At 39.5% G+C, this 24,910-nt stretch overlaps 2 protein-coding genes across 2 annotated transcripts in view; both read right to left on the bottom strand.

Moving 5' to 3' along the window:
* MIPEP (mitochondrial intermediate peptidase) overlaps positions 1 to 15,943 on the bottom strand; it is a 68,514-nt gene extending 52,571 nt beyond the window's left edge. The window contains exons 1-10 of the mRNA XM_069013431.1: positions 15,674 to 15,943; positions 12,491 to 12,664; positions 10,643 to 10,731; positions 9,101 to 9,187; positions 8,079 to 8,142; positions 6,179 to 6,361; positions 2,285 to 2,441; positions 1,852 to 1,900; positions 1,136 to 1,196; positions 437 to 489 (exon numbers count right to left, since the gene is read on the bottom strand). Coding sequence (XP_068869532.1) covers positions 437 to 489; positions 1,136 to 1,196; positions 1,852 to 1,900; positions 2,285 to 2,441; positions 6,179 to 6,361; positions 8,079 to 8,142; positions 9,101 to 9,187; positions 10,643 to 10,731; positions 12,491 to 12,664; positions 15,674 to 15,844 — 1,088 coding nt within the window. The 5' untranslated portion in view covers positions 15,845 to 15,943. The remainder of the gene's footprint in view (positions 1 to 436; positions 490 to 1,135; positions 1,197 to 1,851; positions 1,901 to 2,284; positions 2,442 to 6,178; positions 6,362 to 8,078; positions 8,143 to 9,100; positions 9,188 to 10,642; positions 10,732 to 12,490; positions 12,665 to 15,673) is intronic.
* A 1,205-nt stretch (positions 15,944 to 17,148) lies between these two features.
* Positions 17,149 to 23,095, bottom strand: LOC138119059 (complement C1q and tumor necrosis factor-related protein 9A-like). Its single transcript, XM_069030536.1, has 4 exons — positions 22,873 to 23,095; positions 21,172 to 21,363; positions 19,134 to 19,196; positions 17,149 to 18,224 (listed from the first exon to the last, which is right to left on the bottom strand). The coding sequence occupies exons 2-4, from the start codon at positions 21,335 to 21,337 to the stop codon at positions 17,419 to 17,421; spliced, it is 1,035 nt and encodes a 344-aa protein (XP_068886637.1). The 5' UTR covers positions 21,338 to 21,363; positions 22,873 to 23,095; the 3' UTR covers positions 17,149 to 17,418.
* Positions 23,096 to 24,910: the final 1,815 nt, after the last annotated feature.

Here is a 24,910-nt window from a genome sequence, read left to right as displayed (position 1 = left end):
GAAGTTGCTATTTCAAGTCTGCAGAAGAGGACAAAGTTGCACATTCGGTAAGAAGCACAATGAAGTTAAAATACGAAGAGAAGTTGGATTGTATTCAGTGTTCAAAATTTATTTTTAAACAGTACTACAGCCCAGCTAAGAACTAAAAGCACAACAAGAATAAGGATTTTCTATCTGTTCTGAAACTGCTTCATCCTCTTTTATCTTCAAAGAGTGCCAATACTTCCCTGCAAAACAACAGAGGAACCAAAAACTTCTACAGGCATTCCAGCAGTAACTAAAAAATGTTACAAACAACTCTCCCACCAGATAATATTTATTATTTTCATACTGAGGTACACCTTCAAAGAAAGAAATCCTGTTTATATTGAGGACTTTCTTTTCCTTATTGCAAGGACACTCATTTACATTACAATCAGGAACATAAGGAGCCTACCTCTCAGCACGAAGGACTCCACTGTAGTAGGGGTGATCCCATGGCATCAGCATCTGAAAGAGAATTCCAGCTTATAATTACAATAATGGACAACAAGTGAACCCAAAGTAAAAATACTCAACAGTTTCCTTCAAGTATTTTTGCAGTTTCAGCAAGTCACAAAATTTTAAAACATAATGGGAAACAGGGTTCAAACCATCACGAAAACCAGCATCATATATCATAAACTGAAAACTTTTTTTTTATACTTCTTGAATATTGGTCTTCTTATTCAACTATATACCAGGATTTCATAACAGATTTCAAGAAATACACTCAATTAAAAAAAAAAAAAAAGATAAATCTAGATATGTACAGCATTATGATACATCCAATGTAGTATATACACTGGACTTGAATCTAACCTAAAGTAAAGCCTTTATTTTTCAAATGAGTCAATTAATTCAAAGCAAAGTGATACTCCCTTTACTGCTTTATGTTTTCATTATCTCAGAATCACTTTGTATAAACCAACAGCTCTCTCATACTCAATATTTGGTTTTAATACAGCAGCTAAGTAGTCAGAAAGCATTTGAAGAGAGAATGTTTCTAATTCTACTACATCTTGTACACTAAAGTAGAGGTAACTACAGAACATGATTACCTTATACTCTATTTTTTAGAACAAAACAGACAATCACATATAGAAATGTAACTTACTGAATTGTGGGGGTTGAGCTTCATTTTCATCTTTGTCATCATCTGAAAGTCTTTTTGAGTTCTGAAAAATATTTTTATTATGAAAATGTTAATGAAAGATTTTTGAGCAATGTAATACAGTACATGATAGTACTCCATCCTAATAAAATGTCCATCATCAGAGATTTATAGAACTCTAGATATATAAAATTACTATATAAAATGGCAGGCCCACATATCACAGTAGAAAAACTTTTCCACTCTGCTTCTGCCATTTAGGTACTTTCAAATTCAGTCCCTCTTACTGTGGTTGTACACCTCCAAAGCATTTTCATTCTTACAATACACCCCATTTATACCCCGTGATGAAATTGTTTTGTGTTGTGTGGTGCTCATGGTGGCAAGAGGGACAAACAGGGAATTTTTTTTAAAAAAGCAAAATATCTGGAGTTGTGCATATGGCAAGAAGACCAGGAGAGGTGGTCTCCTACACTTCAGCTTGGTCTTCTTGTTTGCTGTTAACTGCACTTCTTGCATTCAGTCCTGGGTGCTCTCTGATCACAGACACAGAATTTATTCTAAACAAATAGCCTTTTCTCAGAATTCTGGAAAAGTCATGGTTTTTGCTTCATCAGAGCATATAATAAGCAGCACTGACTAACTTATTAGTGCACAAGTCCCTCCCATCTTGAAATAAATAGTATGGTTAAAAAAATAGCTTAGTGAAAAAGACATACCTTTTAGATAACTGCTCAGACAGCTTCTCCAGAAATTGTCTTACTGTTTCTAGAAGGAAGGAAAAAAAAAAAAGAAAATTATTTTTCCCTAAAGGATCTTAAGTTTACATGAGAATATTCCAAACAAAAAAATTCCCTTAGATTTTTTAACAAACTACTCCACTGACATTATTTCAAGAGAATTTAGTACTACATTTACTGTGTTATGTGCTGAGATAATGACACCTTCATAATCTAAGGAGTGAGCATCAATTCTGAACCAAAACACCAGATCCTCCTCAGTGAGTACTATTATTTACAGACAGCATGAGAATGGCATACAGCAAAATGTAACTGCAATAAAATACTTCCCTGCAAGAAGTACGTGTAAACTTAGCTAAAGAAACTAACAACCTCATATGTTACACATCTGATTTCTCAACATGCCTTATACCTGGATTTTTGGCCATTGTTCCCTGAAGAGCCCTGTGGGCAAATGTGTCATACCCAACCAACTGTGCCAGGCTGTTTCGGCTCACAAGCAATTCCTCCAATCGAGCCAACTGCTGAGCATTTGAGTGAAGAAAAATCTTGTAAGCAGCTTCTCGCACCTAATACCAGGAAAAAAAAGTCACATTACTACAGAGTAATTCTTACAGAACCAAGTGATGCAAATGAAGATCTGGCATAACAGCTGTATTTCACTGACATTGTTGGGAAAAGCCTTTTAACAATAGTAATTATAACTGCCTGACAATTACAGATCTCTTACCCATTAGAAGTGGAATGAGGAATGCAATAAGACAACCTAAAGGATCAAGACTACCAAAATGGGTCCTATTCTCTACTCCTGGCAACAGTCTCTCATCACCTCCCTCCCTCTGCCAATACCTGTGTTTTTCAGACCACTCTGTGGGCTGTCTTAACTCATTAAAACCTCTGAAACTAAACCCAAATTGTTCTCTGCATATCAGTAAAGCTTGCTTATGGAAGGATCTGACAAGAAAAAGAGATGGGGTCAGGGGAGAGAAAAGAAAGGAAGAGAAAAGCCTTATTTCTTTTGTAGAAGAAATCTATTAGTCTGCCCATCTGCCCACAAACTTTCTCCTTTTCTCATATTTTTAGTTTGTTTGGGTTTTTTTCATAACTCAGAAAAAAAAAATTACCTGGAGACTCAGAAAATTTGATAAAATGCTTTTACATTTCACAAACCAATTGCAAATAATTTTATTTCGTACATAAGGAATAATCTCAGGAAATCCAGCAACAACTTATGCTTGTCTTCATCTGAAATAAGCTTCTCTCTTGGACAATACATTGAACAAGAATGCAGGTACAGTTTAGAAAAAATATGAATATAAAAATTTACAAGTCATTTTGTACCTGTCCTGTTCCACCAGGCTCTAATCTTGAAGAAAGCAAATGAAGCAAGAGAGATGATTTGCCCTTCTTTGAACATAGCAGTCTGTTTTTGCAACAAAGGCCAGCAGCTGACTAAGCTCTACTAGAAAATGAACAGCCATCTGGTCCACAGATGAGACTGCTTTCCTCTACTTGGTACCATCCAGACAACACCTGAACTACGTTGTCCAGATTTGGGTTCCACTCGACAATAAAGACACTGACAAATGAGAGTGGGTCCAGCACAGGGCTACCAAGTTGTTTGTGAGCTGGAGCACATGACACAGAATGGAGGCTGAGAGAGCTGCGTTTCTCCAGCGTAAAGAAGAATAAACTCAAGGGACATCTGAATCTTTTACTTAGCAGTCAGGCATAGAGAATATACAGACAGAATGTTCCTGGAGGTGCAGAGCAAGAGCAGGAGATGTAATGGACACAAGCTAGAAGACAAAAAATTCCGATTTGATATCAGGAAGAAATAATAGTAGTGAGGGTGGTCAAACAGGCTGTCCAGAGAAGTTACGGAATCTCCATCCTTGGAAAGTGATCAAAACTCAACTGGACACATCACTGACAAACCTGATTACTTGATCCTGCTCTGAACAGGATCAGACTCAAACTGACAAGTTCCAAAAATCCTTTCCAACCTAAATTATATGATTTTCAAAAAGTCTTTCTGATGTGCTGACTCAGACAACTGCATTCTTTAATTGATATATTACTCATAGCTTCAGTAGCAATTCTGCAGATTGCACTATTTCAGGACAAGAGTTCAGAGATGACACAAAATGAGCATTATTCATTTATTTACATCTTATCAGTGCCATAATTTAATTAATTTTTAATTTCTTACAGAAGTTAAACACAGCATCTTGGATTCTACCACGGTAACGTTTTCTCTGGTTTTTTGTGACAAACAAGATTTCAAAGCCACCTTGATTATTTAAGTATGATTACTCAACTACATAATATAAGTGAAGACAGAACCCTGGAGTGCTTTAACATGCTCCTGATCCTAGACTTGTATCTAAAAGTCTAGGGAGCCACTGTCACATTTCAATGAGTCTAAATTAATTTTAAATTTATAACTCTAAATTAATTCTTTTTTATAAAAACAACATTAACAATAACTAAATTAATACTTTTTTTCCAGGATAATTCAGGTTGGATGAGACCTCATGAGGTCTCTAATCCAACCTCCTGCACAAAGAGGAGACAACTCTGAGCTAAGACCAAGTCACACAAAGCTTTTTCCAGTCTGGTCCTGAAACCTTGCATGTATGGGAGAGACAGCATGACCCCACTGTTTGACTGCTTGGTATCATCAGCAGGAAAAATTTCTCTAACTGCTATTTCTCATCTCAACTTGTGCTTTTTGACACTTGTTCTGTCATGCACCTCACTGAAGAACCTGGCTCCATTCTGTCCATGACATCCCTGTAGGTACTGGCAGGGTGCTGGCAGGGTGCTGCCAGGGTTCCCCCAAACTACCTCTGCTATAGGGTGAATAGGCCCAAATCTCTCTGCCCTTTTTCATAGGGCAAGCACTCCAGTTACTGCCCATCTTGGTGGCCTCTGTTTAAGACACTCCTAAAGAGTGGGGCTATAATCTCTTCCCTCAGTCTCTGCATCTGTTCACACAGTCCAAGATGCTGTTGGCCCCTCTGCTGCCAGGGTTACTGCTGGCTCATGCTCAGCTTGTTGCTCACCAACACTGTGGGCCTTTGCCACAGATCAGACTCAGCCAAGCAGTCCTAGCCTGTCCTACAACCAGGAATTCTTCCTTTCCAAGTGTAGGATTTTGCACTTGTCCTTTTTGAATTACGTACGGTTGCCACTAAACCATTACCTCAGCTTTTAGGCCACTCTGAATGTCAGCCTTGACCTTCAAGTGTATTGATTGTTCCTCCCTATTTGCTATCACCTGCAAATTTGGTAGGCAAGCCCTCTGTCACCTCCTCTATGTCACTGATAACAGTTTAAAACAGGAGACCCAGGACAGACCCCTGCAACAGTTCCTTCTGTACCAGTCTTCCTGTAGGGTACGTTTCAACCACTGCTCTCTGAGTATGATCATGAAATTAGTTTTTTTACCAATCTGGTTATCCACCAATCCAGATTGTAATCTCCTACCTTGGACTAAAGTCTCTGATGAACACTGAAGCAAAAGCAAGTGGTGAGCATCTCAGCCTTATCTGTGTCTGCTGCCACTACCTCACTCACCTTACTCAGCACTGAGTCTATGTTTTCCATGGCTTTTAGTACCAATGCAGCAGTAATCGCTCCTGTTGTTGCTTCTAATGTCCCTTTCAACCCACAACTGCAGTTGAGCTTTGATCTTCCCAACATCATCCCTACACATACAGGCAATATTTCTACACTCTTCCCCTGGATTTGTACCACTCCATGTATGGTATCTTTTGGAAATGAAGCTTTGTTAAGAGTTTCCTGTTTGCTGAGCCTGGTTCCTGATACATCTGCTTGGCTTTCCAAGGATCAGAATGCACTAATACTGAGTATCTTAATACTCACATGCTTGGAGGACACTGTCTTAAGAGAACTACCTGCTTTCTTAAGCTCCTTTACCCTCCAGAATTGCACTTCATGGGATCCCACCTCCCAGTTTACTGAATAAACTGAAGTGTTGACCATAACAGGTCAAGACTTTGCAATAATTTATATGCCTTTAAAAAGAGAGTATTTTAAAATCAAGAATCTGTATTGTGCCCCTCTTCTTCCTCGAGATATTCAGGTTCTGCTTCACAGCCATTATTTCATAGCTACTACAGTCAAGTATGCAATTGATTATTACATTCTACAAAAGTTTTTCCTTGTTAGAAGTAACAGCATAATCCTAAACCACATGCATTTGCCTCACTAACAAGTAAAGTAACTGATATGCACTTCTGGTATAGAGGATGCCAAAGTAAAGTTGGGGAATACAAACCAGATCATCAGGACAATCAGCATGTAGACCAGCAACTTGTAAGTAATTGCCTTCAGCTGTAAAATTATACCGAATATGCTCTGGCAAAACGTGTTTGTCAATCTTGTTGGGAATGTGAGCTCCTATCAGAAATTCGTTACATAAATCCAATATTCTGATGTTGAGGTCAACTGCCTTTTTACGCTGTAAGAAAAATGAAGCACAAAAGAATATCTTCAGACACATTACAAGCAGAACTCCAAGTTTTTAAACCTTAGAGGACTCTTTTCAAAAATGAAGCAGAAAATACAACACTTAAGATTAGACCCACAGCATCAACAAAGTCATAATGCAGGGCTGAAGTCAACAAGATTAGATGCTCATACAGATCTGTAATTTCATAAAACATTGAAATTTCAAATAAAATGCCTATGTTCCTGCAGTAAGAAAATGTACAGTGGAGTTCAAGTAGAATTTATGTAAGCTTTGCTAGCTTTGCTACCTTGTAACTGATTGCTGTGTAAAATACTGAATAAAAAAAAGAAGCATCTTTGAGAGAAATATCCTAAAAGAGATCTAGAATTAAATTTCTCTTTTTCCTGTTTGTATTGCACCGTTTTCTGGAGACTAAGTATTCACAGTATTTCAACCCTTCTCTTAGGAGTCTGTGATTTAGAGTTTTATCACCTTCATTACAGTATTTCATGCATTTAACTGTGCAAGATTTGCTTCAGTGAACGTGCTCACATTAGCAGAGTATGGTCTCTGTTGTCTGTGGGGTCACAGCTCAAAAAAAAACAAAGGCTGAGGGTACAGATACAACATAATTTGTAAAGTCCAAAGAATGACATAACCTGATCTCTGTCCTCCCATTCCACCCTTACTCTTAAAAATGTATCTTTGAGTTTTATTTTAAAAAGCACAAATTCTTTGTAGCAGAAGTAAATTTTAACTTACAACAGGGAAGAATTTCTGAAGTCTTAAATGAGAACTGAAAAGAAACACTAAGCAGCAAGGAAGAAAAGTGCAACAGGCAGGGGAGGAAGATGAAAACATGCAAAAATAAGTGAAATTGTAACTGAAAGGAGACGAAGCACCATAGAACCAATAGTCAAATCAGACATAAACCCCAGAGCTGAAGTTTCAGGGTTGTTCTTTGGACAAAGTAATCATAAAAATATATTCTAGAACCATTTTCTAGGTCACAAAACACCATCACAACCATGATCTTCAGAATAACTCTACCACATAGATCTGGTAGAAGAGCCTTTGTACAGATTTTTTTGGAGGGGATGACTCAAACAAGGCATTAACTTTATACAGTGACATGAACTATGAACAGACAGAGCATCCATATCACAAAGGATGGTGTAAGATGCTGGTTTTGGAAAATCCATCACTAACTACTGCAAAAATACATAAAAGTTCCAAGACAGGTAATCAGACCATGACTAGATATTCAATTTTAAACAAGATTTACAACTTCTGGTTATGTGAGCACCACAGCAGTGCCTGGACACACACCTGATCCCTTCTAAAACACTCCACTTGATTAACCTGTCATTAAGGTGCATAAAACACTGCTTTTCCCTCTCTGTAAGTATGTTGTTCTGACAGCTGAGTAGCTATTTTAAATATCTGATGAAGACACCAAACAAAAGAAAATAGGATTCCAGGACTTGCTTATAACTCCTCAGAAGAGGAAGGAACGATGAGGACCAAACTGGGAAGAACAACCAACTATCTAAAAACTACCTTTAGAAGTGATTTAAAATAGACAAAATTAATCACTTCTAAGACAACAAAATTCCACAAAGGACAAACTGACCCAGAATCATGTGATTTCATGTCCCACCTGTTTCATTATCTGGTTTTTGGTAGACAGACAAATTTCTGTTCATATACTGTAGCCAGAAATTACCTTTTCTTCATCCAAATGAATGCCACTGATCTCAAAATCAAACATAAAAAGTTCTGCCACTCGCCTAAAAATACAGTAAATCCCTGTTAAAACAGCCTCATTTGATAGTAAGCATAATTTCTTAACAGATTTTGCCTTTAGTAGTTATTTATGTTTCACGTCTTTCACAGAGAATAACGCCACAGTTATATGAGTGTTTTCATTATGGACAAAGATTTCCTGTGTTTTAGGTCCTTAAACATTTACTCAGTGAGAAACAATTTTTCCTTTCTTCTTAATTTAGTCATCTGCTTTGAAAATAGCCTTCAAAATAATTCCAGTACCTTAATCTAGATGTTCAATCAATTTGTGCAAATTACCATTTTAATTTCCTTTCATACTTCATTTATTCTAACATCAGAAAAATACCTTTTCAAATCTAACATCCTTGATCATAGGGAAAGAAGGAAAAAGGAAGTAACTAATACATTAAGTTTGTCTAACCATGTCAGTGAATAAATAATTCAAAACTATAAATGCATAAACAGCTAATAAAACCTATTACAGCAATCATAAAGTAAGCTTTCAATATATATGCTGCTAATCTGATTTAGAAAAATATAAATAAACTTCTATAAAGTGAAATCAAGTTATATAGTCTGTTCCCTAATTTTATTCCTAAAAACATCACAGTAGAGTATATAATTTTAATCAAAAGAATGCTATTGAAGAAAATCTTAAGTTTACTTTTTTTCTGTTCTTGCAGATCTCAGTTATTCAGCATAAATATATCTTGTGCTCTATAGTCACAAAGACATTCTCCAAGATTACACAACTACAAACTTTGTAAGTCCTGTGCAGGTAATTTAGTAGTGACTAATAAATTAATAACAGACATGTGGTTTGTTTTCCAAAAGTTGCACTTATTAATTTAAAAAACCAAAAAATAGAAGTACAATAAGGAACAATACATACTACCTAAGAACCTCAATCTGTAAGATTCTATTTATAATCTATAAAGATCTATAAGCATTAATAAGTACCTGGTTTCTGGATCTAAGGAACTCATTACGGTTTCATCAACTAGCAGGCGTCTCAAACTCTGACACAGTTCAACATCTGTATTTAATCTGAAAAGATACAGAGTAAAAGAATCATGCACTAGCAACAGAGTAATACTTCAGTTTCTTAGCATTACTCATTCAAAGGCAGTATTTAGTGAAACAACATTAAAAGCCAAAGACAGTATTTTCAAAATGTTTTCTGGTTCACAATCACATGTAAAAAGTAGAAAATTTCTATACAAAGCATGTGTGGACAAACCAGCATGGAAACAGGTCTTGTGCATCTGATAGAAAAATACTTTTGGATTGGATTTTGTGGCAATATGAACAAGCCTAATACTGATTGCTTATTTTTTTATGAACAATGATAGTTATGGTGAGACCATACCGGTGAGAGAATGGTTTTCTCATCCTTACTTTGAAAGTGATGCCTTGGTGGGGCTACATAAAAACAGAGGCTAGACAAAATTAAGAGAATAAGAGGGGGTATTTATTGAAGGGCCTTCAATAAGGTACACTACGGGCAGACAGAGCCCTAGGGCTACACCCAAAATGGATGACAGGTCACGGGTTTTTCACACTTTAATAAGTTGGGTCCATTTGCATATCAGGGTTAATTCTCCAATTACAATTTCAGGTAATGATATCATTACCCCAAGTTTGTTCCTCCTTTTTCGAGGCTTTGTTTACGTATTTTGAGGCCTGGGACAACAAGGTGTCCTTGAGTCTCAGGCCTAGAGAGGATTTGTTATGCCTAACCAGAATGTGAGAACAGTAGCTAACAGGCTATATGGAGTTGTAGAGTTACACCCTAAAGCAGCACAGGATCTGAAAAATATAAAAACCAAAATCCTAAGGCATCAAAAAGACTCCATTAAAGGAAAACCTGTGCTCAAGTTTGCCATCAGATAAATGTGCTGCTGCCTGCCACTGGAGTAGACTGAGAACTTACTATCCCCAGAACACTTCCACACACAAGCACTGTCCCCATGCAGATAATACTGTGTCCATTGGATTTGCTGGCATGTTATGCTGCATTCCCAGGTGAGATACAGTGGGCAACAAAACACATGCACATAATAGTTTATGAGCCTCTCAGGATGATATGTGAATAACTTCTTTATACAAATTTTATATCTGAAGTGGTATTCAGATATTAAAGTCATATTGTTACACATGGTGTGCATAATCCAAGTCAATCCACTTTCAAGCACTTTGTACATAAACTTTACAATCACCAGTGAATTATCACAAGTCCTAGAAAAACGTCACTTTGAGCTTTTGATGGGCTTCAGTGACATGGAATCATAAACTGAAACTAAGATAGAAAAACCCTTCATGAGATACTGTAACAAAATTAAACTCTTAAATATCTATATCAGAAGACTGACACTTTGTTCCCATGTGCAAATATTTTTTGTTGATTGCTGTTTTCGTAGATAATCATACAGTATTTTTTAAAGATGCACATCAAAACAGCAAAAAGAAAAGAAGAAAAAAATAAAAAAGAAGAAAACATACTTCTCTACCACGGTACCAATGTTCCTGCAAGCTTCTTCAGCAGCCTCTCTGAATGCAAAGTCAGGGTGGGCAACTTTTACAAAATCAGCCTGACACAGTAGAAGAAGAAAACAGTGAGGCAAAAAGACAAAAAAAAAATCCTGGTTTATAAACAAATTGCACTCAAGCAGTTCCATTTATATTAACATTTATTTCTACAGTTCTATGCAATCATTTTGCAGAATTTGCCCTTATTTTTGTCTAAAACATAAAGCTGATTGGAAAACTTTGCTGACAATTATTAAACCACACAGCGACTGTGTCTTTCCAATAACTACCATTAACTCACACATTTCTTAAAACATTTTAAGTATAGTGTGTATCTTAGAGTCCTTACAACACAGAGCTACTCCAATGTATTTAAATGTTATTTAAAAATATTTTTAAAACTAAAATTTCTAGTTAAGAAGAAAGCACAGAACCAAATGTGCATAAAGGGATGCTAAGAGGGTGCTGGGGAGCTAGGGGCTTCCATGACTGCAGACATGAAAGCAGGGAAGTTCTGGCATTGAAATTATAAAGCCTTAAAAGATCAGGAATACATCAAAGTCTACAAATACACTGTAGACATTCGGCATGATTTTACAGATAGTACATGCAACAAGCTGACAGTATAAAATATGATTGCAGTTTGATTCAAAAAGCAGCCTTAGAAATGTTACACACTTAAGATTTTTACTTCTTAGAATTCCTTTTTAAAATCCTGTATAATACTGACAGAAAAGGTGCTGAATGACAGATATCAAAATTCCTAACAACAGATAACAACCACCAAATTACTTCCAGACAGTTCTGCAAGCTGTGCATCTTTGAACATAAAAAAACTGAAAATAATACAAAGGAGGCAATTTTAACTCAGCAAACTGATACAAAACTATGGCCATTGAATTCTGACATTAGTGTTTTACTTAGGTATTGATTGATTAAGCAGAATTAGGCATTGTCTATAAAAAACCTAAGAACAAGTGAGTAGACAGAGATTGTAAGTACTTTCAGAAGGAAAAAGTGCCTGGCACGAAAGATGTCTTAAATCTAGAAAAGAATAAGAAACAAGATTGGAGAACTGAAAACACACAGAGACATTCAAATGTGAAAACCCAAGTCAAAAAACTCGGTGACCTATTTATTAAGAACTGATTTCAGTATGAAGGCTGGTTCTGCTTTCTTGAACCAAAGAATGATGTTTTCATAAAAGATAGACTTTGGGCAAACAGTTTCCAGAGAGCAATATGAAATGCTCTATTAAACTTAACATTTTGTGATACAGAATATCAGGCCAAGTACTCTAAATCTGTGGACCACAAAAACTACAATCTAGGAAACAGTTGCCTTTTTATTGTGTTAATAAAGTGATACTGTTGAGTTTCATCTGCTGCTTTTAATCTGAAAGTTCTTCATGGGCCTTCACCTATAAATGATCATAACTTAAAACATGTGCATTGCCACTCTAACTCTGAAATCAAAACCCTCTTTGCCACAATATAAGTGACACTGGAGAGCTTATGTATTAATATTACAGCAGAAACACAAGTATGATTTCACTGTTGTTTTTCTTGTTGTGGCTTCTATACTATTTTTACATCTGTCTTAAAAATAGATTGGACAGTTTGACAGGATTTGTAGTTACCTACCATTTGGTAACAGCCTTTGTAATTAACTTTCAACCAATTTAATGTTCTGACTTAACACAAAACTTCATGGAGCTGATCTGCTATTTACTGCTGTGCAGAAAATCATAAAATGGAACAACATGGTGTAAACTCAGTCAGTTTAAAACAATCTGTGTAAATATTGAAAAAAGTAACGTACCAAGTCTGCTACTCTGCATAGGCTATCTGAAAGCTGATCAAAGATCATTACAGTCTCTGGCCCAGGTGGTGTTGAACATGCCTTCTGGACGAGCTGCTCCGATTCTTGCAACGCTTTGTCCTGTGCTTCTTGAAATCCTTCAGGACAGCTCAGCTCTGGAACACCAAACAGACCCTGCAGTGCAGAACACAACGAAAACACATCAGTATTACCCTCCTCAATTTCTGCACCTTTGTTTCAAGACTGAATTATCACTACTGAATTTTACCAAAATGACCCTAGCTAGCATATTTTAACACTTCACTGGCGAGCAGCACTAGATATCAAAGGATTGCAGGCAATAGGACAGTTGTCTCAGGCTCACTAAAAGAGCCCCAAATACTGGAAGCAGACCTCAAAGGAATAATCAACAACAACTGAAAATGTTTATGGAATGAACAGTTTTATTCCTGAAGTTCCTACCAAGCCTGGCCCTGTCCCACAGGGCAGGGCAAACGCACTTACTTGTGAAGGGTAGATGTAGATAGCACTTATGTTCTGCATTTGTGGAAGAGACTTAGAGAGGTTCTACCACTGATCAAACAAAATTACTAGCACTAGCAGATAGAGAAGTTCCACAATGCAGACCTACAACAGAAAAAAGATTTCAAAGAACCACAGAATCCCCCAAGTTGGAAGTGATGCCTAAAGACTTCTGGTTTTTATGCATTCTTCATGTATTTGTAACTTTGCAGACTGTTAATACATAGTTATAACTTGTAGTACTTTTCCAGCTTTCTTTCTCACAGTTAACAAACTCTTATTGATGTATTCTCAAAATTCTGTTTAGTCTCGCCTGTTAGTTTAGCAAGGACACTGTATTTTGCACCATGTATCGCAGACATAACAAAATGAAGAGTTAGAAGATCAGAAGGGGAGCTCCAATAGGGCTGAACCCAGGGGGGAAATTACCTAATCCAACAGCTCTTCTAATTGGACAATATTTGATAGATATGCTAATCAATTAACCTTATAAAAATTGCAGAACTACTGCATCACATCTGAATACTGCCATGTTGTGCACCTTGAAGGCTTTCAATTAAAGATCTGCTTTTATCTTATCATTTTAATACTGTTTGGAAAAGTTTTGTGTTTTATTCCAGGTGACAGAAGGGACCCATAAGGACCACTGAAGTCCAGCTCCTGGCCCTGCACAGAGCATCCTCCCCAAGAATCACACCATGTACCTGAGAGCATTGTCCAAATGCTTCTTGAGCTCTGTCAGGCTGGTGCTGTGACCACTTTCCCGGGGAGCCTGTTCCAGTGCCCAACCACCCTCTGGGTGAAAAACCTTATCCTAATAATTCCTTAATTTCATTTAAGTTAAAACAGCATCACTTCAAGCGATACACTGCCTTTGCAACTGCCCAACTACAACACGAGCATCTCCTTACCTTGTAACTACAGCATCGAACTGTGAAAGGTACATGATTTCACACAACATCTATCCCTTCCCAAATTCAACCTCAGTATCTAAAAATCACTATGTGGATTTTCAAGTCTGCAGTCCAGTCAGTTTATAATGCACTTTCTGCAAACTCTTTGTATTATAGCAGTCAGCTGCAGGTTTGCATATAGCTGGCAAGTATTTATCCAAATAAAATGAAAAGCTACAAATTGTCAGCTTGTCTGTACAAGTACATATTCTGAAGCAAAAGCAACCCTTCAAGTATGTATCTGGGACATTCTGAGTTGCTTTTTCCTATTTTCTTTCTGTCACTGTTGCTAAAAGCACCTTCTTTTTTTGTTAATGAAAGAAAACCTTTCCTCACACTTCCCATGTTTTAATTTATTATTTGGGGACAGGAACTGGACTGAAGTGAACACTGAAAAAGGTATTTTTGTATCTATACATGCATGCACACAAACATAAATATACTTGTATCACAGCACCCTTGAATAATGTTTGCTTTGTAAGGGACTCAAGACTGCCCCTTCACTTCCCTCAGCCAGAGGATGCAGTATCCTGCAATATCCCTGAGAGCTCCAGGTCTTCCTGCTGCCCTACATCATCACCCACCCTCCCAAGCAAGCTCTTCCTGCACATGTAGTGCTTTGTGACCATGAGGTATCTCCTCTTACAGATAAACTAGCCGTGGAACTCCTCTTACAAATGATATCAAGTTTAACATGAAAATTTTAAAATTACAAAAAAAAATGAAGCCCAGTGCAGTTCTCTCTTCTTTAATGGCATTGGCTGCATGGCTGAAACATTATTCTCTTTGCTTGGCCTCAGCATTTATATCCTACCTGGCACAGCCTCTCTGTGTGCCTGAAATACATACCTCTATTCCAAAAGAACTGTGGGCCAAGTGAATCATTTGGAACACATGCCCTAGACCAGCCAAATGGACAATATTTAACTGGATTATTTTCTGAAGCAAGACTTTCACCAGTGTGCTTGCAGAGGCATGAGAACTGGAAGAAAGGTTTCCCAAGCAAGTGCAAGATTAAAAACAGAAGTCAGATTTGTCCTCTCTGAATCCCAAAGTTCAACAGCTCCACCAGGCTGGGCACCATGGCAGGAATAGTTGAGTCAGCAGGCAAACACCTGGATTTTACAGCTGCACCTATTCTGTATGCACTGTGCCACTTTACCCTCTCCGGGAGCCTGTTGATTCCCTAGACACACATTCACAAACGTCCCTGACTCACCCTAAAAAGATACCCATCAGAAAACCCATGTGTCACCAAATCAGCAAACAAATCCCTTTTTTGCCACAGGCAAAACGTCAAGAATAATGCCCAGGCAAGAGGATGGTGAGCAGCGTGGCTGCTCCCGAAGCACTGCCGGAGTGCAGTGGCACGGCACTGGCACAGGAACGCCGGCAGCCAGGGCAGGGCTGGTAGGGGAAGGGGCAATCCCACTTTATGAGCATTTGAGCACCACTGAGGCTCAAAGCGTGCCCACGCACAAGGCCATCACTGTCAAACGCTTCTGTGTCCAGAAGTCACAACGTTTGGGTTTGCCAGAACCAATATAACCTCTTATTTTAAAAAAATTACACACATGAGAAAAACTACGCCAAAAAAAAAAAAAAATCCCTTAAAAAGGTTCAGACAAGCAGAGCAAAACACGAGGCTGCCAGCAGCCAGGGCCGCCTCCTGACGCAGCAGGCCCGGCCCTCCCCTCCCGCCGCTCACCGTGTCCCTGCCCGCCGCGCCACCGCGCAGCGGCTGCTGCTGCTTCGCATCGAAGGCGGTGCCCACGGGGCACCAGCTGGTGCTGACGGTCCGGCCGCCCGGCCCCGCCGCCCGGCCCCGCAGCGCCCGGCCCAGCGCCGCGGGCAGCGCCCGCCGGCAGCCGGCCAGCATGGGGGAGCACGGCACGGCACGGCACGGCACGGCACGGCACGGCACAGCGGAGCGGGCCCGGCCGCGGCTTCCGGACGCCCTGCTCGGCCGCGACCTCCGCGCGTCCGCGCCGAGGGGAGGAGCAGCACCAGGAGGCGGAGCGAGGCGGAGCTCCCGGCTGCCACCGCCCCTCAGCCCTCCGGGCCCCTCTGTCCCCGGCTCTCAGCGCTCCCCCGGCATGTCCCGCTTCCCGGCCCGCCAGCGCCCGAGCCGGCCGCACCGGAACCTCGGCCGGCTGATACCTGTCCTACACATTCTCCAGTTCAACCCATGGCCATTTAAAAACGGCTTTTTGTCTAGATGTGATACAAACTTGCAGCCTGTGGCTTACGGGAAAAAATTTCGTCGTGGTGAAAAATTCACATAGCCCTTTCCTCCGCCTCAGCGACCTTGTATCTCCCTCGCTGTCATTTGAGACGTGCAGCTGTTCCTTCTGAGAAAACCCACCGCGCCCTTTTCGTTCGGGCTCTGTGTGATCCACACTCGGGGTTCAACTACTGTGGGAACATGCCCACATTCCCCTGTCCCCCGGGCTCCCTGCTGATGGGCAGCCAGGCCTTACGCTCCGAACACTGCATTTGCACTGAATTTCATGAAGCTGACCCATCTCCATCGGCATCTCTACTTTATTCTTTTCTTCTAAGAGAAGTGAATGAGAGTTCTCAACTTTGTTTTTTTTTTTTGGTTTGTTTTTTTTTTTTTTTTTTGGAGTTTTAGGAGAAAAGGGGGAAAAAAGGAAACAAAAATTCTGGGGGAAAAAAATCACAGAATTAATGTTTTATGACACAGGAAATATCCCTTGATCAGTTCTCTGGCTGCTTCAGTGTTGATTAAATATTAGCTTTCATCTGGGAAAATTTGTTTTGCACCAGCTAATTCTAAAGTACAGCAGCTTTATGCTGTATTTTTTGCGCTGGCCTATAATATCTGCCCACATCAGAGAATCCACATGGCACTTCCTCCTATCACTCCACTTTGCTCAATTTCAGACCTGAAATCTGTGACTACACAGAGAGCAAAAAAACATATTTAAAAGCTGTAAAATCCACCCAGCTACAATGAAACTTACTTACACCATACAGCAAGCAGTCCCTGTAGAGGTATCAAACTACACTAATTTCAAGTTTAAAAGTAATTTTAAAGTGGTTGTATACAAACTAACTAAGTTTCAAGTTCATCTACACATGCCACCTTGGAAGACATAAACTAGCTTGGAAGTAACTGTTGCTACTTGTTTATACAAGATGTCAGGGACGCACATGACGTAATTCTGGAACTTTTGTCTTTTAGTTCAACCTACTTTGTTTAAAACATTTGTTCTTCAGAACTGGGGTACCCACCTACAGTAAGTCACCAAAGCACTAATGTGTTAAGCCCAGCACTGTAGATTCTGAAGAGTTGTCCTCTCTTGTGCAGAAGCTATTCCTGAAACCGTCTGTTTTCTGTTGAATGCAGTAGGAATTGTCCAGCAGATAACAACTTTCTTAGGGAGGGCTGAAGGGCACAGACATGCAGCATTCAGGGGTAACACCGAGTTATGGGGTGGGTGACAGCAGTGGCTCCAGTGGCTCAGCGGTGCTGAACAAGAGGAACCCAGAGAAGGTGGTATCGTCATCACCGTCTGCAAACAGCCCATTGAAAGCCTCTCCTTGGTGGGCCTGCAGCCACACCTCATCTCCTCCCTGCAGCTCAAGGATGGCAGCTCCCGAGGCCTGGTCCTCTCCGCTCTGGTACCTGTCCATCGTGTGCAGCATCTTGATGCCATTCTTAACAAGAGCTACTCGCACGTTCCTTGAGTAGACAGTGATGTGGTAGGTGAAATAGTAAACGCCGGCGTGTTTGCAGGTGAATTTGCCAGTAGCTGAGTTGAAGTCATTCAGGCTGTTATACAGCACCTTGTCAAATTTGATTGGGCGATTCGGAGGGGGAAACTTGGTGGTGACTGTAAGGCCAACACTGAAAGCACTCCTTGGCAGGACTCCTGGGGCACCTACATTCCCCTTGTCTCCTCTGTCTCCTTTCAAGCCTCTTTCCCCCTGAACTCCTGGATTACCCTGTGGCCCTATACCTCCAGTACTACCTTTAGGACCTGGATTACCAATCGGGCCAGTCGGCCCTGGGAAACCAACTCTTCCAGGATGGCCAATTTCACCCTTTGTCCCTTTTGGACCTATGGGTCCAATGTCTCCTTTTAACCCCTTTTGTCCTTGCAGTCCCAGCTCTCCCTTCTGACCTTTGTAACCCACTGATCCTATAAATCCTTTTGGTCCCAGTTTCCCAGGTGGTCCTCTTTCTCCTTTATCTCCTTTGTTCCCCTTCTCTTCAACAGTCCCATTGATTCCTAAAAGGAAAACAAAAACAAAATCAAATAATAATAAAAACAAAACAACCCCACAACTTTCTTGTGATCTTCCATTGGAAGGCACAAATTGAGTTTCAGCATGAGGAATATTTGTGCAGGTGTGTGTCTCCACTGTACATACTGTGCTTACTGTATACACAATTTATCATACATTTAAGTGCAGGATAAGCATAATATCTGAAGAGCCTGTTATTTTGTTAGAAAACAGGTGCTCTGGCTGACAGCAGCAAGAATAAGTTCAAAGAAAGGAAGGTTGTCTATGGGCTCATGATAACACTGACAGCTCACATCATCTCATGAAAAAGCAGAATCCATCCAGACACTTCTTTACAGTCTTTGGCGTACAAAATGGGTGAGATGGTTCACAATTTAATCAGAGAAAGAGGTTTTGTTGACAACACCCTGAACTTGCTTGCCATGTGTTTCTATAATTTCTATGTGATGGAGCTTTTCTTCCGTTACCCAGACTGCTGCTGCAGCACAACTAAAGGCTTTCTGTCCTAGGTACTTGGCATCCCAGGCTTCATGTATCCTTCATCTATTCTTGGTCTGAAGATCAAAGCCTTCAAAACTCCTGTGGTTGCTGCACAAGGTTTTGAAGGTGAAGATCTCATGATGTGAAAGGTACTTTAGCAGTTGATAGACAAGACACCATAAAGAACATATGCTCAATCCATCAGGAAAAGAACCTGATCAATTCTGCACAAGGGCCTTTGGCTTCCCATGTTAGTAATAATGCTGTTTGTACAGTTTGCTGTTCTCAATTTACAAATGAGAGAACTTAACAGCAGCAATGAAATGAAACTAGATGAGATTGTAGGGTGAGTTCACAAACACAAGGGCAGCAGTTAATAGACAAATATTAAATTGAAATACTTCTTCTCTGACCTTGTTCGCCTTTCTCTCCATTGACACCATCTTTTCCTGGACTGCCAGGAACTCCTGGTTCACCTAGTACAGAAATTAAAAGATTCTCATTAAACAAATTACCAGAAAATTTGGGAAGAGTCCTTCTTTAATCCTTCCTCTTCAATCCTGGGCAAACAGTAATGTAAAACATACTCTTATTCCTGACTTTTAGTGGCTGCCACTGCTGATACTTTTATCTTATGGAGAGATTGACAAAGAGCACAGAACTGTGCTTGAGGATGGCGCTTTTTGGGTGCAGAAGAAATCCTTGACATAAAGAGGTGAGCTATTGAGATATGTAGAGTCACTATATCCTGGTGAGAACCACCAATACGAAAACTTCTTCTCTTGTTGCTTTCATCAGTGGAAATGGAGTGAGGAAGCCACATTCAGCTGGAAGCATTGCAGGGGCAGGAAGCCTAGCAGTGAAACAAGGACATGGTTTAGTGGTGGTCCCGGCAGTGCTGGGTTAATGGTTGGACTCGATCATCTTAGAGATCTTTTCCAGCTGTAATGATTCTGTGATGCTCTGAATGCTAAATTCCTGCCTCAAGAAGAGATGTGTAGGAGTTAGACCGGTGGTAATGGATCATTACAGTGAAATAATATTGCCTGTAGAGTTGAGGAAGGCATTCACACTCCTGATCCCTGTACCTAGCATGACATGGACTTTCCACTGCTCTAAAGAGAGCAATTATATAAGTTACTTTTGTAGTACAGATGTAGTACCAAGGGAGGTAGGAGATGTAGGACCAAGAGGTTCATGATCAAATAATATTGCTGCACTCTGGATTTGCATTCAGAGTGCAGCAAGAAGAAAACCAGAGTTGGCAGTTTGGTTGTAACCATATTCCAAGAGTAACTCTCCAGCCATATGGACCAGAGAACAGTTCTTTAGCAGTTTTCTGCACAATGGGCACATCCCAGGAGCTGCTGAAATTTCATTGACTTGGTAAGGAACAAAACTAATATTAATGTATTAAACCACTAAGATGTATGTACATAAATATAAAGAATGGTACAGTCACCCCACTTTGTTCAAACAAAGAATAGTGAGTACAGACATCATAACAGAGTAATTTAGGAAAAATGGTTGGGGAGTTTATCAGAATCCAATGGTATCCTGTGATAATTCACTGAAGGAAGGCCCTTTGTAAGTCAAATGAAAATAAATAAGCTTAAAATTTTCCATTTTTCAGACCCTGCATACAGAAAGAAAAGGCATTTAAGTGTATGTGTTTATTAAGGTGCTAATGGAAATCTTTGTTTCTTTCTATATTTTAAAAGGTGAAGTATGATATGTCCACATGCCTGCAGATTTATCACCTTGTGCAACCCTGTCCTTGATATTCCAGCATGGATGCAAGGGCCATCATTAACTTAAGGCTTAAGGTATTATGGGGGTGATTAGCTTTAGGATGCTGAGATTATCTCTGGCTTTGATATCTCACACAAATCTCTATTATAGCCTGCTGGAGCAGACATGAATCCTACATTGTTTTTCAGGTGTCTCCATTTCTGAGCTTACTCTAGTGACTCTTGAGTTACAGCAAGTAGGCACACTCAGAATCAGGTCCCACAAATGTGTAGTTTAGATAAGAGAAATCTTCACACTGCATACTTCCTACTACACCAAACAAGGTATCAGTTGGTGCTTTGTTTACTGGGCATGAAGCTCTTTGCATAAATATAGTTTCTATCTTAGAGAAGTAGGATTAGGTTTGCAGCCTTTAAAATTTTCAAATAGAGTTGAAAATATTCCCACAATAGAAGGTAAAGCCTTTTTTTCTTTTGTTTTTATCCCGTGAACCTGGCATCTCCATAATACTAGCTGTCTTGCTTTCATTATTTAGCCTTTCTTTATATTTCCTTCTTCAAACAGGTAAATGACCGATGTGTGAAATGTTTTCTGAAGGCTAGGCAGAATAATCCCATTCATGTAGAGTAACTACAGACAAATTTGGCAGTGAATGGATTTACATTTGATACTTTAAATCATTCATTCTGAACATAGTACCTGTATCTCCTTTGTCTCCTTTTGACCCGTCACGTCCATCACGACCAGGTATGCCATTGTGCCCAGGATTGCCAGGGATGCCAGGATACCCTTGGGTGCAGACATCCTGTTTTTGTGTTTCTGCTGTGCTGACTACAATAGCCAGCAGTACAATCCAGCTTTTCATTCTTTAGATAAGTTATATGACTCTGGCTGAAATGTTTAAGAAAGAAAAAGTACATCTGCCTATGTCCACCTTAGAAGGGAGTGCAGAGTGGTGGAGGGAGGAAAATAAGGAAATGGGTTTTCATCATGTCTATTCTTCTGTTTTGTTTTTATTTAAAAATCTCTATATAGCATTAATTAGAGTCCTAGAGACTACTGAGTGCTATTTGAAGTAATTGTTTAATGGAGATACCTGTCATAGAATTGTTATACATTTAAAACATTAGCTTTACACAATTCTCCATCTGCATTTCTCCCCGCACCTACTTGTGACTGCAGGGTCGTACCTCTCCCAGGAGATGGTGCCATGGGAGGTGAGCTAAGGCAATTCAACCCCCTCATTCACCACAAAACAATAACTTTTTTTTTTAATTATTATTCACTGGAGTTAGTCCCTTACTGGGTTAATAAGTTGAATGACCTCAGAGGAGGGGTCAGACCAGGAGCAAAGTGAAATGAGGGCAAAGGTGAGAGGAATCAAGTAAGAGGATTTTTTGGCAAAAACAAGTCTTTAACTGGGTTCTCCCAATTCATGTAACTTTGCTACTAAAAGTCCAGCTCATATTTATCTTTTCACTAGAGAGTCCCTCCTATAAAATGTCTTTTAATATAGACCCAATGAGATACATTCAGACTTAATCCTGAATACAGCTGCTTTAATTGAGTGTAAGAGCAACTGTTGGGAAGAGATTAGACTGAGGAATAAAAAATAAATAGCAACAAAATTAATACCTGTTTTATTTGGAATTAATATCCATAAATGTCTAATGCTCAGAAGCTTTGGCTGTATAGGTTAAGTACTTAAACAGGTAAAAGTGATTGTTAGAATGAGTAAATTTTACACAGTTGGTTTTAGAATTTATTTTATTAATGAGGAGTAAGATAACTAGCATTGATTAAAAATGATATCTTCTCTTTAATATCTTCACCACCATTTCTCACTCTCATGAAACAATGCATACAAGTACCATGTAGAGAGACACCAGAATGTCCTCAATAAGAATAACTACACCCTTAACCTAATTTATAGAGTAAGACTTCAATTTTGGGACATGTTCCTTAATCTTTTTGTTCTGTGTTCCGAAAAGTCCCCTATTTTTCTACCACTATTAAAATTATTTATGGTGTTGCCAATGGCTTTACTCAGAGATGTTTGATCACCCATCAGAAAAATCCCACCTAGTCTGCTACTGCTGGTTGGCAGTAAAGAAAGGTGAAAATAGATAAAACATTTGCTACTTCTGAGGTATATAAACATTTGCTGCCAAAGGACTCCAGAAGAGTGCAAAAGGAAGAAGTGCTCTGTATGACGTTGCTAGCACATGGTGCATCCCACGGAGAAGTCTGACAGTCCTTGTCCACTTACAGAAAACCCCATTCCCAGTTGTCTAAAGAAGTGTTCCTTGCCTAAAGAATAGATAGTGTGGTCCCCATACATGCACTCCACTCCACAAGCTGACAATATCATCATCACATATATAGGACCTTTGTTCTTACCTTGTTCACTTGGTACTTGCAGTGTTCTTGGGCATCTTTAAACTGAGTGTAAAAGCTTCATGTGAAGGAATGCACACTCGGATTATGTGCCTTGAGGACAAGCACTTGTTTGGTCACTAAATTCTCAAAGGTCAGTGATTTAATTTTGAGAGCTGTTCAATAATTAAAACACAGGTTTAAAGTGAAATCTTTCTATTTATTCCAATATTAAGCTGAACTGCTCTCTGTACTTTGGCTTTTACCACTATTACATGAAAGAAAATTGTTAAAATGGATTAATAAGGCTTTGATTTCCCTGTTCCTTTACACAGATACATCACACAAATGTGATGTCACTGACAGCTTGGTTGATTGATGGGAAGGAAGGCGTGTCTCACACTATTATTGTGCTGCTAAAATATGTAATGACGTTCATTTCTGAATCAGGTAATTTACAATGGTTTAGGTACAAAGACTATAGAAATTAAAACTAAAAATGCTGAGAATGTGGTATTACAATTACTAGGTGATTATGAAAAGAGGTAACAAAGTTGAATTAAAGTAAATAAATAGCATTACAGAGTTTTTCATGTGTAATTAGCAGGCTCCCTATCTAGCTATTCAAGCAACAGTCAAAGCTATTGGGCTACTAAATTATATGTTGTTGGTAACTAATTTGAAAAAAAGCCATAACTCAACTCTTAAATGTGTTTTCTTGAAACTACTGAAGCTGCTGCTAAGGACTAGTGGAAGTCAACTGAGCTTATCGTCAACTCCCTAAATGCTGCTCATCAACAGTGAAGGATAAAACCAAAAGTAAACAGGAGTTAAGGAGTGTTAGAGGAAGCGCCCTTAATTTACCCTTGTTGGTTGAAGCGACTGCAAACGCTGTCTGAGGGTGTCACCACACTGCAAAGATGTGACACGTGTGCTCTGCACAAATCAAAGAACTTTCCCTCAGCACCGCTGAGAAACGAAGTTTTCTATAAGATCTTCACCACCACCCTGTGGCGACACCAAAATATTGCAGGAGTTGAGGTGCCCTGGCTTGAACCTGGGACATTCTGTCCACCGCACTCTGAGAAAAGGAAGGACCATGTGCAGCAATTCTCTGTTCTACTTGAATGAACTTCTGTAGGCAAATTAACCTCGCTGCTGTGCTAACTGAGAAGAAGAAACGAGAGCCATAACGAATAATCCTTTTCTCTTTACCCATTAAGCACCATCTGAAATTTTCTAAGGGTGCCTCCTCAGCCTCCTCCCTCACTTAGAAGTTTGAGTCATTAAAAAACAGCCCACCCTGCCAGTTAGGAATAACGTAATTCATTAGTTAGCTCTACCTTGATGGACTCTGCAGTTAATCTGGTTTGATGCATTTTTTAGCAGACAACTGCTGTAGAAATAGCCTTAAAGACAAATGTTTCCTTCAGCTGCTTTGTAGTGCCTTGTCTCATCACAGAATAATGACTTGAAAATAACTACACAGGAGCAAGAGTGCATCATTTGCTTAAAAAACACCGCATCTGAAAGGCAGGAGATGCAGGAGTTTTTAGACTGATTGCTGTGCTAATCACCTCTGTTAGATGAATATGACAACAACGATCATGAGATGGATGGTTAATGAGATATATGTCATCCTATTAGCAGAGCAGCTTCTAGACACTTTTTCAGTGAGTCAGTATCTCTAAAGTCTGGGGTGTACTTACAGGAAGGGGCCATGGTGTACCTGGGGCTCCTCCTTTCCCCTTAAGCAGTTTCAGCTTTCCTGAAAAAAAATGGCTGGGAGAAACAGTTGGTAAATCCTACATTACCTTGTGTTTGGAGAGAAATTCAGCCCTTGAAGAACAGTGATACTTCTTCCTCTGCTGACCTCTGCCCTCTCAGATCTGCCCTTCTGAACTTCACTGATACGACTGCAGTGATGTGGATGCATACCTTCCAACCTCTGCTTGTCTGCAGAGTGGTTTGGCTGCCATTGCAGGTGTCCCACTCTGAATGCTTAAAACATTAAAACAACTCAGATAAAATGTTGTCCAGGTGTCATTCAATCACACACACA

Source organism: Aphelocoma coerulescens, chromosome 1 (genome assembly GCF_041296385.1).
Source record: "Aphelocoma coerulescens isolate FSJ_1873_10779 chromosome 1, UR_Acoe_1.0, whole genome shotgun sequence".
Lineage (NCBI taxonomy): Eukaryota > Metazoa > Chordata > Aves > Passeriformes > Corvidae > Aphelocoma > Aphelocoma coerulescens.
This window is presented reverse-complemented; position numbering and strand designations above follow the sequence as displayed.

Coding starts and splice junctions, on each gene's coding strand:
- LOC138119059 (XM_069030536.1), bottom strand. CDS start 21,337: ATGAAAAGCTGGATTGTACTGCTGGCTATTGTAGTCAGCACAGCAGAA. Junction 19,197..21,171: donor AGGAGACAAAGGAGATACAG/GTACTATGTTCA, acceptor TTTCTGTACTAG/GTGAACCAGGAGTTCCTGGC. Junction 18,225..19,133: donor TGGAGAGAAAGGCGAACAAG/GTCAGAGAAGAA, acceptor TTTTCCTTTTAG/GAATCAATGGGACTGTTGAA.